General features: G+C 46.4%; 1 protein-coding gene across 1 annotated transcript in view; it reads right to left on the bottom strand.

Moving 5' to 3' along the window:
- LOC135572795 (voltage-gated potassium channel subunit beta-3-like) overlaps positions 1-15,521 on the bottom strand; it is a 93,343-nt gene extending 77,822 nt beyond the window's left edge. Inside the window, exons 1-6 of the mRNA XM_065021215.1 lie at positions 15,442-15,521; positions 15,300-15,344; positions 14,419-14,463; positions 11,825-11,868; positions 10,239-10,325; positions 7,964-8,046 (exon numbers count right to left, since the gene is read on the bottom strand). Of these exons, the coding sequence (XP_064877287.1) occupies positions 7,964-8,046; positions 10,239-10,325; positions 11,825-11,868; positions 14,419-14,463; positions 15,300-15,344; positions 15,442-15,521 (384 nt within the window). The remainder of the gene's footprint in view (positions 1-7,963; positions 8,047-10,238; positions 10,326-11,824; positions 11,869-14,418; positions 14,464-15,299; positions 15,345-15,441) is intronic.
- Between the last annotated feature and the right edge of the window lie 566 nt (positions 15,522-16,087).

Below are 16,087 nucleotides of genomic sequence, written 5' to 3'. Positions count from 1 at the left end.
CAATAGGTCTCCTTTACATAGCTGGGGTGCAATAGGTCTCCTTTACATAGCTGGGGTGCAATAGGTCTTTACATAGCTGGGGGGCAATAGGTCTCCTTTACATAGCTGGGGGGCAATAGGTCTTTACATAGCTGGGGTGCAATAGGTCTCCTTTACATAGCTGGGGTGCAATAGGTCTTTACATAGCTGGGGGGCAATAGGTCTTTACATAGCTGGGGTGCAATAGGTCTTTACATAGCTGGGGTGCAATAGGTCTTTACATAGCTGGGGTGCAATAGGCCTCCTTTACATAGCTGGGGGGCAATAGGTCTTTACATAGCTGGGGTGCAATAGGTCTTTACATAGCTGGGGTGCAATAGGTATTTACATAGCTGGGGGGCAATAGGTCTTTACATAGCTGGGGGCAATAGGTCTTTACATAGCTGGGGGCAATAGGTCTTTACATAGCTGGGGTGCAATAGGTCTTTACATAGCTGGGGGCAATAGGTCTCCTTTACATAGCTGGGGGGCAATAGGTCTCCTTTACATAGCTGGGGTGCAATAGGTCTTTACATAGCTGGGGTGCAATAGGTCTCCTTTAAATAGCTGGGGGGCAATAGGTCTTTACATAGCTGGGGTGCAATAGGTCTTTACATAGCTGGGGGGCAATAGGTCTCCTTTACATAGCTGGGGGGCAATAGGTCTCCTTTACATAGCTGGGGGGCAATAGGTCTCCTTTACATAGCTGGGGTGCAATAGGTCTTTACATAGCTGGGGTGCAATAGGTCTCCTTTACATAGCTGGGGGGCAATAGGTCTTTACATAGCTGGGGTGCAATAGGTCTTTACATAGCTGGGGTGCAATAGGTCTCCTTTACATAGCTGGGGTGCAATAGGTCTTTACATAGCTGGGGGGCAATAGGTCTCCTTTACATAGCTGGGGTGCAATAGGTCTTTACATAGCTGGGGGGCAATAGGTCTTTACATAGCTGGGGTGCAATAGGTCTTTACATAGCTGGGGTGCAACAGGTCTCCTTTACATAGCTGGGGGGCAATAGGTCTCCTTTACATAGCTGGGGGCAATAGGTCTTTACATAGCTGGGGTGCAATAGGTCTTTACATAGCTGGGGGCAATAGGTCTTTACATAGCTGGGGTGCAATAGGTTTCCTTTACATAGCTGGGGGCAATAGGTCTTTACATAGCTGGGGTGCAATAGGTCTTTACATAGCTGGGGGGCAATAGGTCTTTACATAGCTGGGGGCAATAGGTCTTTACATAGCTGGGGGCAATAGGTCTCCTTTACATAGCTGGGGTGCAATAGGTCTTTACATAGCTGGGGTGCAATAGGTCTCCTTTACATAGCTGGGGTGCAATAGGTCTTTACATAGCTGGGGGCAATAGGTCTTTACATAGCTGGGGGCAATAGGTCTCCTTTACATAGCTGGGGGGCAATAGGTCTTTACATAGCTGGGGTGCAATAGGTCTTTACATAGCTGGGGTGCAATAGGTCTCCTTTACATAGCTGGGGGCAATAGGTCTCTTTACATAGCTGGGGGGCAATAGGTCTTTACATAGCTGGGTGCAATAGGTCTTTACATAGCTGGGGGCAATAGGTCTCCTTTACATAGCTGGGGTGCAATAGGTCTCCTTTACATAGCTGGGGGCAATAGGTCTTTACATAGCTGGGGCAATAGGTCTTTACATAGCTGGGGGCAATAGGTCTTTACATAGCTGGGGGCAATAGGTCTTTACATAGCTGGGGGCAATAGGTCTCTTTACATAGCTGGGGGCAATAGGTCTTTACATAGCTGGGGGCAATAGGTCTCCTTTACATAGCTGGGCAATAGGTCTTTACATAGCTGGGGGCAATAGGTCTTTACATAGCTGGGGTGCAATAGGTCTCCTTTACATAGCTGTGGGGCAATAGGTCTTTACATAGCTGGGGTGCAATAGGTCTTTACATAGCTGGGGTGCAATAGGTCTCCTTTACATAGCTGGGGGGCAATAGGTCTCCTTTACATAGCTGGCGGGCAATAGGTGTCCTTTACATAGCTGGGGGGCAATAGGTCTTTACATAGCTGGGGTGCAATAGGTCTTTACATAGCTGGGGTGCAATAGGTCTTTACATAGCTGGGGGGCAATAGGTCTTTACATAGCTGGGGGCAATAGGTCTTTACATAGCTGGGGGCAATAGGTCTCCTTTACATAGCTGGGGGCAATAGGTCTTTACATAGCTGGGGTGCAATAGGTCTTTACATAGCTGTGGTGCAATAGGTCTTTACATAGCTGGGGGCAATAGGCCTCCTTTACATAATAGGTCTCCTTTACATAGCTGGGGTGCAATAGGTCTCCTTTACATAGCTGGGGTGCAATAGGTCTTTACATAGCTGGGGGCAATAGGTCTTTACATGGGGTGCAGCTGGGGTGCAATAGGTCTTTTACATAGCTGGGGTGCAATAGATCTTTACATAGCTGGGGGGCAATAGGTCTTTACATAGCTGGGGGCAATAGGTCCTTTACATAGCTGGGGGCAATAGGTCTTTACATAGCTGGGGGCAATAGGTCTCCTTTACATAGCTGGGGGCAATAGGTCTCCTTTACATAGCTGGGGTGCAATAGGTCTTTACATAGCTGGGGGCAATAGGTCTCCTTTACATAGCTGGGGTGCAATAGGTCTTTACATAGCTGGGGGCAATAGGTATCTTTACATAGCTGGGGTGCAATAGGTCTTTACATAGCTGGGGGGCAATAGGTCTCCTTTACATAGCTGGGGTGCAATAGGTCTTTACATAGCTGGGGGGCAATAGGTCTTTACATAGCTGGGGTGCAATAGGTCTTTACATAGCTGGGGGGCAATAGGTCTCCTTTACATAGCTGGGGTGCAATAGGTGTTTACATAGCTGGGGGCAATAGGTCTCCTTTACATAGGTCAATAGGTCTTTACATAGCTGGGGTGCAATAGGTCTTTACATAGCTGGGGGCAATAGGTCTTTACATAGCTGGGGGCAATAGGTCTTTACATAGCTGGGGTGCAATAGGTCTTTACATAGCTGGGGGCAATAGGTCTCCTTTACATAGCTGGGGTGCAATAGGTCTCCTTTACATAGCTGGGGGCAATAGGTCTTTACATAGCTGGGGGCAATAGGTCTTTACATAGCTGGGGGCAATAGGTCTTTACATAGCTGGGGGCAATAGGTCTCCTTTACATAGCTGGGGGCAATAGGTCTTTACATAGCTGGGGTGCAATAGGTCTCCTTTACATAGCTGGGTGCAATAGGTCTTTACATAGCTGGGGTGCAATAGGTCTCCTTTACATAGCTGGGGGCAATAGGTCTTTACATAGCTGGGGGCAATAGGTCTCCTTACATAGCTGGGGTGCAATAGGTCTTTACATAGCTGGGGGCAATAGGTCTTACATAGCTGGGGTGCAATAGGTCTTTTACATAGCTGGGGTGCAATAGGTCTCCTTTACATAGCTGGGGGCAATAGGTCTCCTTTACATAGCTGGGGTGCAATAGGTCTTTTACATAGCTGGGGGCAACATAGGTCTTTACAGGTCTTTAGCTGGGGTGCAATAGGTCTTTACATAGCTGGGGGCAATAGGTCTTTACATAGCTGGGGGCAATAGGTCTCCCTTTACATAGCTGGGGTGCAATAGGTCTCCTTTACATAGCTGGGGTGCAATAGGTCTTTACATAGCTGGGGGCAATAGGTCTCCTTTACATAGCTGGGGTGCAATAGGTCTTTACATAGCTGGGGTGCAATAGGTCTTTTACATAGCTGGGGTGCAATAGGTCTTTACATAGCTGGGGGCAATAGGTCTTTACATAGCTGGGGTGCAATAGGTCTTTACATAGCTGGGGGCAATAGGTCTTTACATAGCTGGGGTGCAATAGCTTTACATAGCTGGGGTGCAATAGGTCTCCTTTACATAGCTGGGGTGCAATAGGTCTCCTTACATAGCTGGGGGCAATAGGTCTTTTACATAGCTGGGGTGCAATAGGTCTTTACATAGCTGGGGTGCAATAGGTCTCCTTTACATAGCTGGGGGCAATAGGTCTTTTTACATAGCTGGGGTGCAATGCAATAGGTCTTTTACATAGCTGGGGGGCAATAGGTCTTTACATAGCTGGGGGCAATAGGTCTTTACATAGCTGGGGGTGCAATAGGTCTCCTTTACATAGCTGGGGTGCAATTCTCCTTTACATAGCTGGGGTGCAATAGGTCTTTACATAGCTGGGGTGCAATAGGTCTCCTTTACATAGCTGGGGTGCAATAGGTCTTTACATAGCTGGGGGCAATAGGTCTTTTACATAGCTGGGGGCAATAGGTCTCCTTTACATAGCTGGGGTGCAATAGGCTTTACATAGCTGGGGTGCAATAGGTCTTTTACATAGCTGGGGTGCAATAGGTCTCCCTTTACATAGCTGGGGGCAATAGGTCTCCTTTACATAGCTGGGGTGCAATAGGTCTTTACATAGCTGGGGTGCAATAGGTCACATAGCTGGGGTGCAATAGGTCTTTACATAGCTGGGGTGCAATAGGTCTCCTTTACATAGCTGGGGGCAATAGGTCTCCTTTACATAGCTGGGGCAATAGGTCTTTACATAGCTGGGGTGCAATAGGTCCTTTACATAGCTGGGGGCAATAGGCCTTTACATAGCTGGGGTGCAATAGGTCTCCTTTACATAGCTGGGGGCAATAGGTCTCTTTACATAGCTGGGGTGCAATAGGTCTTTTACATAGCTGGGGGCAATAGGTCTTTACATAGCTGGGGGCAATAGGTCTTTACATAGCTGGGGTGCAATAGGTCTTTACATAGCTGGGGGCAATAGGTCTTTACATAGCTGGGGTGCAATAGGTCTCCTTTACATAGCTGGGGGCAATAGGTCTCCTTTACATAGCTGGGGGCAATAGGTCTCCTTTACATAGCTGGGGCAATAGGTCTTTACATAGCTGGGGTGCAATAGGTCCCTTTACATAGCTGGGGTGCAATAGGTCTTTACATAGCTGGGGTGCAATAGGTCTCTTTACATAGCTGGGGGCAATAGGTCTTTACATAGCTGGGGGGCAATAGGTCTCCTTTACATAGCTGGGGTGCAATAGGTCTTTACATAGCTGGGGTGCAATAGGCTTTACATAGCTGGGGTGCAATAGGTCTCCTTTACATAGCTGGGGGCAATAGGTCTCCTTTACATAGCTGGGGGCAATAGCTGGGTCTCCTTTACATAGCTGGGGTGCAATAGGTCTTTACATAGCTGGGGTGCAATAGGTCTCCTTTACATAGCTGGGGTGCAATAGGTCTTTTACATAGCTGGGGGCAATAGGTCTCCTTTACATAGCTGGGGGCAATAGGTCTCCTTTACATAGCTGGGGCAATAGGTCTTTACATAGCTGGGGTGCAATAGGTCTTTACATAGCTGGGGGCAATAGGTCTTTACATAGCTGGGGTGCAATAGGTCTCCTTTACATAGCTGGGGGCAATAGGTCTCCCTTTACATAGCTGGGGTGCAATAGGTCTCCTTTACATAGCTGGGGGCAATAGGTCTCTTTACATAGCTGGGGGCAATAGGTCTCCTTTACATAGCTGGGGTGCAATAGGTCTTTACATAGCTGGGGGCAATAGGTCTCTTTACATAGCTGGGGGCAATAGGTCTTTACATAGCTGGGGTGCAATAGGTCTTTACATAGCTGGGGTGCAATAGGTCTCCTTTACATAGCTGGGGGCAATAGGCCTCCTTTACATAGCTGGGGTGCAATAGGTCTCCTTTACATAGCTGGGGGCAATAGGTCTTTACATAGCTGGGGGCAATAGGTCTCCTTTACATAGCTGGGGTGCAATAGGTCTTTACATAGCTGGGGTGCAATAGGTCTCCTTTTACATAGCTGGGGGCAATAGGTCTCTTTTACATAGCTGGGGGCAAAGGTCCCTTTACATAGCTGGGGTGCAATAGGTCTTTACATAGCTGGGGTGCAATAGGTCTTTACATAGCTGGGGTGCAATAGGTCTTTACATAGCTGGGGTGCAATAGGTCTTTACATAGCTGGGGGCAATAGGTCTCCTTTACATAGCTGGGGTGCAATAGGTCTTTTTACATAGCTGGGGGCAATAGGTCTTTACATAGCTGGGGTGCAATAGTTCTTTACATAGCTGGGGTGCAATAGGTCTTTACATAGCTGGGGGCAATAGGTCTCCTTTACATAGCTGGGGTGCAATAGGTCTTTACATAGCTGGGGGCAATAGGTCTTTACATAGCTGGGGGCAATAGGTCTCCTTTACATAGCTGGGGGCAATAGGTCTCCTTTACATAGCTGGGGTGCAATAGGTCTTTTACATAGCTGGGTGCAATAGGTCTCCTTTACATAGCTGGGGGCAATAGGTCTCCTTTACATAGCTGGGGTGCAATAGGTCTTTACATAGCTGGGGTGCAATAGGTCTTTACATAGCTGGGGTGCAATAGGTCTTTACATAGCTGGGGTGCAATAGGTCTCCTTTACATAGCTGGGGGGCAATAGGTCTCCTTTACATAGCTGGGGTGCAATAGGTCTCCTTTACATAGCTGGGGTGCAATAGGTCTCCTTTACATAGCTGGGGTGCAATAGGTCTTTACATAGCTGGGGGGCAATAGGTATTTAAATAGCTGGGGTGCAATAGGTCTCCTTTACATAGCTGGGGGGCAATAGGTCTTTACATAGCTGGGGTGCAATAGGTCTCCTTTACATAGCTGGGGTGCAATAGGTCTTTACATAGCTGGGGTGCAATTGGTCTCCTTTACATAGCTGGGGTGCAATAGGTCTTTACATAGCTGGGGTGCAATAGGTCTTTACATAGCTGGGGTGCAATAGGTCTTTACATAGCTGGGGGCAATAGGTCTTCTACATAGCTGGGGGCAATAGGTCTTTACATAGCTGGGGGGCAATAGGTCTTTACATAGCTGGGGGTGCAATAGGTCTTTACATAGCTGGGGCAATGCACATAGGTCTTTTACATAGCTGGGGTGCAATGGGGGCAGGTCTTTTTACATGGCTGGGGGCAATAGGTCTTTTACATAGCTGGGGTGCAATAGGTCTTTACATAGCTGGGGTGCAATAGGTCTTTACATAGCTGGGGGGCAATAGGTCTTTACATAGCTGGGGTGCAATAGGTCTTTACATAGCTGGGGGGCAATAGGTCTTTACATAGCTGGGGTGCAATAGGTCTTTACATAGCTGGGGGCAATAGGTCTTTACATAGCTGGGGTGCAATAGGTCTCTGGGGTGCAATAGGTCTTTACATAGCTGGGGGCAATAGGTCTTTACATAGCTGGGGTGCAATAGGTCTTTATATAGCTGGGGTGCAATAGGTCTCCTTTACATAGCTGGGGTGCAATAGGTCTTTACATAGCTGGGGGGCAATAGGTCTTTACATAGCTGGGGTGCAATAGGTCTTTATATAGCTGGGGTGCAATAGGTCTCCTTTACATAGCTGGGGTGCAATAGGTCTTTACATAGCTGGGGTGCAATAGGTCTCCTTTACATAGCTGGGGGGCAATAGGTCTCCTTTACATAGCTGGGGTGCAATAGGTCTTTACATAGCTGGGGTGCAATAGGTCTCCTTTACATAGCTGGGGGGCAATAGGTCTCCTTTACATAGCTGGGGTGCAATAGGTCTTTACATAGCTGGGGTGCAATAGGTCTTTACATAGCTGGGGTGCAATAGGTCTTTACATAGCTGGGGTGCAATAGGTCTCCTTTACATAGCTGGGGGGCAATAGGCCTCCTTTACATAGCTGGGGGGCAATAGGTCTCCTTTACATAGCTGGGGTGCAATAGGTCTCCTTTACATAGCTGGGGTGCTTCTGAGATAAGGGGTTGAGAAAGGAGTCAATATACTCTGCCACATTACATGATTCACTCCCACAATCTGAAACAATGGGATGGGTTAGGGTTAGGACTAAAGTCAGGTTAGATGGTGAAGGGATTAGGGGTTAAAGGTTATCCTCACCATGATCTCCATTGCGCTCCATCGTGACGTCTTGAGCATGGCCATGCCATGGTTGATCACAAACGTCATCGCCCTCACCACCTCTACAACACACACACACACACACACACACAAACACACACACGCGCAGTTAGACCTCACATCCTCTACAACAAACACAGGGTTAGATCACCCAAACTAATCTCCACTGTTCTGTCAGTCTCTACTGCCCTTTCAGTCTCGTCTCCACTGTTCTGTCAGTCTCTACTGCCCTTTCAGTCTCGTCTCCACTGTTCTGTCAGTCTCTACTGCCCTTTCAGTCTCGTCTCCACTGTTCTGTCAGTCTCTACTGCCCTTTCAGTCTCGTCTCCACTGTTCTGTCAGTCTTATCTCTGCTGTCCTGTCAGTCCCGTTTCTACTGTCCTGTCAGTCTCGTCTCTACTGTCCTGTCAGTCTCGTCTCTACTGTCCTGTCAGTCTCGTCTCTACTGTCCTGTCAGTCTTATCTCTACTGTCCTGTCAGTCTCGTCTCTACTGTCCTGTCAGTCTCGTCTCTGCTGTCCTGTCAGTCCCGTCTCTACTGTCCTGTCAGTCTCGTCTCTACTGTCCTGTCAGTCTCGTCTCTACTGTCCTGTCAGTCTTATCTCTACTGTCCTGTCAGTCTCGTCTCTACTGTCCTGTCAGTCTTATCTCTACTGTCCTGTCAGTCTCGTCTCTACTGTCCTGTCAGTCTCGTCTCTACTGTCCTGTCAGTCTCGTCTCTACTGTCCTGTCAGTCTGTCTCGTCTCTACTGTTCTGTCAGTCTTATCTCTACTGTCCTGTCAGTCTCGTCTCTACTGTCCTGTCAGTCTGTCTCGTCTCTACTGTCCTGTCAGTCCCGTCTCTACTGTCCTGTCAGTCCCGTCTCTACTGTCCTGTCAGTCTCGTCTCTACTGTCCTGTCAGTCTCGTCTCTACTGTCCTGTCAGTCTCGTCTCTACTGTCCTGTCAGTCCCGTCTCTACTGTCCTGTCAGTCTCGTCTCTACTGTCCTGTCAGTCTGTCTCGTCTCTACTGTCCTGACAGTCTCGTCTCTACTGTCCTGTCAGTCTCGTCTCTGCTGTCCTGTCAGTCTCGTCTCTACTGTCCTGTCAGTCTCGTCTCTGCTGTCCTGTCAGTCTCGTCTCTACTGTCCTGTCAGTCTCGTCTCTACTGTCCTGTCAGTCCCGTCTCTACTGTCCTGTCAGTCTGTCTCGTCTCTACTGTCCTGTCAGTCTCGTCTCTGCTGTCCTGTCAGTCTCGTCTCTACTGTCCTGTCAGTCTCGTCTCTACTGTCCTGTCAGTCTCGTCTCTGCTGTCCTGTCAGTCTCGTCTCTACTGTCCTGTCAGTCTCGTCTCTGCTGTCCTGTCAGTCTCGTCTCTACTGTCCTGTCAGTCTCGTCTCTACTGTCCTGTCAGTCTCGTCTCTACTGTTCTGTCAGTCTTATCTCTACTGTTCTGTCAGTCTCGTCTCATCTCTGCTGTCCTGTCAGTCTCGTCTCTACTGTCCTGTCAGTCTCGTCTCTACTGTCCTGTCAGTCTCGTCTCTACTGTCCTGTCAGTCTCGTCTCTACTGTCCTGTCAGTCTTATTTCTACTGTCCTGTCAGTCTCGTCTCTACTGTCCTGTCAGTCTTATCTCTACTGTCCTGTCAGTCTCGTCTCTACTGTCCTGTCAGTCTCGTCTCTACTGTTCTGTCAGTCTCATCTCTACTGTCCTGTCAGTCTCGTCTCTACTGTCCTGTCAGTCTCGTCTCTACTGTCCTGTCAGTCTCGTCTCTGCTGTCCTGTCAGTCTCATCTCTACTGTCCTGTCAGTCTCGTCTCTACTGTCCTGTCAGTCTTATCTCTACTGTCCTGCCAGTCTTATCTCTACTGTCCTGTCAGTCTTATCTCTACTGTCCTGCCAGTCTTATCACTACTGTCCTGCCAGTCTTATCTCTACTGTCCTGCCAGTCTTATCTCTACTGTCCTGCCAGTCTTATCTCTACTGTCCTGCCAGTCTTATCTCTACTGTCCTGCCAGTCTTATCTCTACTGTCCTGCCAGTCTTATCTCTACTGTCCTGCCAGTCTTATCACTACTGTCCTGCCAGTCTTATCTCTACTGTCCTGTCAGTCTTATCTCTACTGTCCTGCCAGTCTTATCTCTACTGTCCTGCCAGTCTTATCTCTACTGTCCTGCCAATCTTATCACTACTGTCCTGCCAGTCTTATCTCTACTGTCCTGCCAGTCTTATCTCTACTGTCCAATCTGTTTAATAAAATATGGTTATGGTTATTACCCTCCATAGGTGAGTTGATGTCTGTGCGGTTTGCGAAGACGATGTCAACATACTCCAATTGCAGCCGAGACAGAGAATCCCTCAGACCTGGATCAAAGAGGTTACTTCATCATCACTTCAATACGTCATTATTAAATCATCACTATGAGACAGAGATCCCTCAGACCTGGAACACGGCTATGACATCATCACTACAACATCACTATGAGACAGAGATCCCTCAGACCTGGAACACGGCTATGACATCATCACTACAACATCATCACTGACATTATCACTACATCATCACTGTGACATTTTCACTACATCATCACTTTGACATTAACACTACATCATCACTATGACATCATCACTATTACATTAACACTACATCATCACTGTGACATCATCACTATGACATTAACACTACATCATCACTATGACATCATCACTATTACATTAACACTACATCATCACTATGACATCATCACTATGACATCATCACTATGACATCATCACTGTGACATTGACACTACATGATCACTATGACATTAACACTACATCATCACTATGACATCATCACTATGACATCATCACTATGACATCATCACTATGACATTAACACTACATCATCACTATGACATCATCACTATGACATCATCACTATGACATTAACACTACATCATCACTATGACATCATCACTATGACATTAACACTACATCATCACTATGACATCATCACTATGACATTATCACTACATCATCACTATGACATTATCACTACATCATCACTATGACATCATCACTATGCCATTAACACTACATCATCACTATGACATTAACACTACATCATCACTATGACATCATCACTATGACATCATCACTATGACATTAACACTACATCATCACTATGACATCATCACTATGACATCATCACTATGACATTAACACTACATCATCAATATGACATCATCACTATGACATCATCACTGTGACATTAACACTACATCATCACTATGACATCATCACTATGACATCATCACTATGACATTAACACTACATCATCACTATGACATCATCACTATGACATTAACACTACATCATCACTATGACATCATCACTATGATATCATCACTATGACATTAACATTACATCATCACTATGACATCATCACTACATCATCACTATGACATCATCACTATGACATTAACACTACATCATCACTATGACATTAACACTACATCATCACTATGACATCATCACTATGATATCATCACTATGACATTAACACTACATCATCACTGTGACATTAACACTACATCATCACTATGATATCATCACTATGACATTAACACTATGACATCATCACTGTGACATTAACACTACATCATCACTATGACATCATCACTATGACATCATCACTGTGACATTAACACTACATCATCACTATGACATCATCACTATGACATCATCACTGTGACATTAACACTACATCATCACTATGACATTAACACTACATCATCACTATGACATCATCACTGAGCTGTCAGCTGTAGATGTCACTGAGCTAGTGGACATAGCTCTGTGAGGAGGAAGTGATGTCATACCTTCAATGATGTGTTTCCGAGACAACCCTCTCTCCGTCTCCGCCCTTCACAGGAAATAAGAGGAAGTTATGGCTTAGTGTTCAAGGTAGACCTTATTGTCCAAACCTTATTGTCCAGACCTTACCCAAACAATTTGAGCATCTACTTTTAAAAATCCACCTTTCCAGAAACAAGCCTCTCACCGTTGCCGCTTGCTATAGACCACCCTCTGCCCCCAGCTGTGCACTGGACACCGTATGTAAACGGATTGCCCCCCATCTGTCTTCAGAGCTTGTGCTGCTAGGTGACCTAAACTGGGACACCCCGGCCATCCTATAACTCCAATCCAAAATGATATCTAGAATCGGCTTCCTATTTCGCAACAAAGCATCCTTCACTCCTGCTGTCAAACATACCCTCGTAAAACTGACCATCCTACCAATCCTCGACTTTGGTGATGTCATTACAAAATTGCCTCCAACATTCTACTCAACAAATTGGATCCAGTCTATCACAGTGCCATCCATTTTGTCACCAAAGCCCCATATACTACCCACCACTGCAATCTGTACGCTCCCGTTGGCTGGCCCTCGCTTCACTCTCATCGCCAAACCCACTGGCTCCAGGTCATCTATGAGTCTTTTCTAGGTAAAGCCCCGCCTTATCTCAGCTCACTGGTCACCATAGCAGCACACACTCGTAGCACGCGCTCCAGCAGGGATATCTCACTGGTCACCCTCAAAGCCAATTCATTCCTTTGGCCGCCTTTCCTTCCAGTTCTCTGCTGCCAATGACTGGAACAAACTGCAATAATCACTGAAGCTGGAGACTCATATTTCCCTCACTAGCTTTAAGCACCAGCTGTCAGAGCAGCTCACAGATCACTGCACCTGTACAAAGCCAATCTGTAAACAGCCCACCCAACTACCGCATCCCCATACTGTATTTATTTATTTATCTTGCTCCTTTGCACCCCAGTATCCCTACTTGCACATTCATCTTCTGCACATTGTGGAGGATGAATCAGAATTAGTTGGGTAACATAAGTAAGATGTTTTATTTACATAATATGCTTATGTGAGATACTTGTCATTAGAATGTCTCCCTTTGTACTATACTGTTGGCAGTTGCACTTTTCCCTTCTCAGCTAGGGCTCAGTCACTTGGGGCCCAGAGAGGGGAGAGGTCAGGCTTGTCTTTTACACGTCTCTGGTAATATGCAGAATATCAGAAAGGGAAGTGGACAGGATGGAACATTGTCTTCATATGTGAATTTATCTGTTAAACCACGTGAAGGGATGGTGTGATTAAGGGGGAACCAATTATCTCTTGGCTCCACAATGTCTGTGCACAAGTCACTCCCCTCAGTGAGCTTGTCCAGGAGTGGGGAGAAGAGGGGGTTTACTTGTGATGGGTGTACATAGAGTTGACAATTGAGTTATGCCTTGGATGAGGTAATGTTTTGGTACTATGAAGTACAAGGAACGAGATTAGAACCTCGTCTTAGAGACCAAACTGAACAATAATTTATAGCTAATGCTATCTGGCTATGGGATAATCCTCTCTCAAGTAAAAGGCCCTTTGTGAAGTTTTCCTAAGATCTGTAGTTCGTCATGTTAGTTGAGAGGGGTGTATCTTTACTATAAGAGATCTCAGTTGCCATTATGTTGACACTCTCAACTTTTCATTAGAGATAGTGAATTGTTGAGAGTCAAATGCTATTGCAAAAGCTTAATTATTATTAAAGGTGAAGTTTAAGTATAACTCTGACTGGTTGTGGTTTGTAACTCTTCCCATTTGGTAATACAGGAAATTGTAAGGGCAACATCTACCATTCCAGTGTTTAATTGTTATATTGTAATTACTTCGCCACCATGTCCTATTTATTGCCTTATCTTACCTCAAATGCACTCACTGTATATAGACTTTTTGTTTCCTTTTTTCTACTTTCTTATTGACTGTATGTTTTGTTTATTCCAAGTGTAACTGTGTGTTGTTGTATATGTTAAACTGCTTTGCTTTATCTTGGCCAGGTCTCAGTTGTAAATGAGAACTTGTTCTCAACTAGCCTACCTAGTTAAATAAAGGTGAAATAAATAAATAAACATTGTCCTCTTTTGGACATTCTGTCAGTTTAAGGGGATAGTTTTGGAATGAAGCCCTTTATCTTCTTCCCCAGAGTCAGATGAGCTCGTGGATACCTGGCTCTCGATGCTGCTTGCTGTTCCATTGCTTCATTGTTTCGGAAAACTACATTTAAAAAACACTCTTATCCAGAGCGACGTAATGTGCATACATTTTTGTTATGGTCCCCCGTGGGAATTGAACCCACAACCCTGGCACTGCAAGTGCTCTACCAACTGGAACAACCTCAAACTTCCTTCATACTGGACACAGAGACATACAAATGGTATCCACTGGTTCATCTGACTCTGGGGAAGTAGATAAAGGGCTTCATTGCCAAAATCCTGAAGTATCCCTTTAAGGTTAAAAGACATTTCCAACAGAAACAAAATAACTGATTTATTAAGAGACAGAGTCAAACTATTAAACATTTGCTTTTAGAGACACACAACAGAGTCAAACAATGAAACATCTGCTTTTAGAGACACTTACTGTCCTCCCCAGTAGATCTTAGTGGTCACCACATAACTAGACCTCCTGATGGATACAGAGAGAAAGAGAGGGGAGAGAGAGAGGAGGAGGAGGAGAGGGAGGAAAGAGAGGGAGGATAGAGAGAGAGGTGGGAGAGGGGAAGAGGGGGAGAGAGAGAGAAAGGCGTGAGGGAGAGAGGGAAGAGAAAGAGAAAGGAAGAGAGAGAGAGATTGTTAGAGAGAGGGTAGAGAGAGTGGAGAAAGAGGGGAGAGGGGGAGAAGAGGGATGGATGATTAATAGAGGAAGGGGATGAGATGGAGTTGGAGGAGAGGGGAGAAGTAAGGTATTAGATGGAGCGAGGACTCCTGAGGAGGAGAGGGGGAGAAGAAAGGTATTAGATGGAGTTGGAGGAGAGGGGAGAAGTAAGGTATTAGATGGAGCGAAGGAGGAGAGGGGGAGAAGTAAGGTATTAGATGGAGCGAAGGAGGAGAGGGGGAGAAGAAAGGTATTAGATGGAGTGAAGGAGGAGAGGGGGAGAAGTAAGGTATTAGATGGAGTGAAGGAGGAGAGGGGGAGAAGAAAGGTATTAGATGGAGTGAAGGAGGAGAGGGGGAGAAGTAAGGTATTAGATGGAGCAAGGAGGAGAGGGGAGAAGTAAGGTATTAGATGGAGCGAAGGAGGAGAGGGGGAGAAGTAAGGTATTAGATGGAGTGAAGGAGGAGAGGGGGAGAAGTAAGGTATTAGATGGAGTGAAGGAGGAGAGGGGGAGAAGTAAGGTATTAGATGGAGCGAAGGAGGAGAGGGGGATAGACATTATTTCAGTATTATTGCTGAGCTGTCACCATCAGTGACTGAGACGGATGGAGAGAATGAGTGAAAGAGTGTAAGAAGATGGGCCTCACCTCCATTCCTTCTTCTTTAGGATTTTACCCAAAGTCGTCTCAGCCCTGAGCGAGAGAGACACACACACAAATCACTACATTTAGCCATCTGTGAATTATTTGCTTGCCTACTGGGTAGAGAAGGGGAGAGAGAGTAGCGTACCTTCCTGAAGCGTAAACCTCTGCTGTGTCAAACAGGTTCACTCCGTTGTCATAGGCTATGGTCATCAGGCTCTCTGCCATCTACGCACACACACACACACACACACACACACACACACACACACACACACAGAATGAATTAATGAAAACACACACACACACACACACACACACACAATGAATGAAAACACACACATACAGTGGGTATAGAGAGTCGCCACCCCTTTTCAAAATGTTCACCTTTTGTTGCCTTACGGTAACCCACAATGTCCAAGTGAAAAAATGAATTAAAACAACAATTAAAAATAAAACAATTCAATACCCTATTTGTGTCACTCCCTCTCCGGCCTCGAGGTCCTCAGGCTGCTGATTACCTCGCGCACCTGTCACCATCCTCAGGCTGCTGATTACCCCGCGCACCTGTCACCATCGTCTCACGCACCTGTCGCCATCGTCTCGCACACCTGTCACCATCGTCTCGCACACCTGTCACCATCGTCTCGCGCACCTGTCACCATCGTCTCGCGCACCTGTCACCATCGTCTCGCGCACCTGTCACCATCGTCTCGCGCACCTGTCACCATCGTCTCGCGCACCTGTCGCCATCGTCTCGCGCACCTGTCACCATCGTCTCGCACACCTGTCAC

The sequence above is a fragment of the Oncorhynchus nerka genome, linkage group LG8 (genome assembly GCF_034236695.1).
Source record: "Oncorhynchus nerka isolate Pitt River linkage group LG8, Oner_Uvic_2.0, whole genome shotgun sequence".
NCBI lineage: Eukaryota > Metazoa > Chordata > Actinopteri > Salmoniformes > Salmonidae > Oncorhynchus > Oncorhynchus nerka.
Note: the sequence above shows the minus strand (reverse complement) of the source record. Positions and strands in the feature narration are given on the sequence as shown.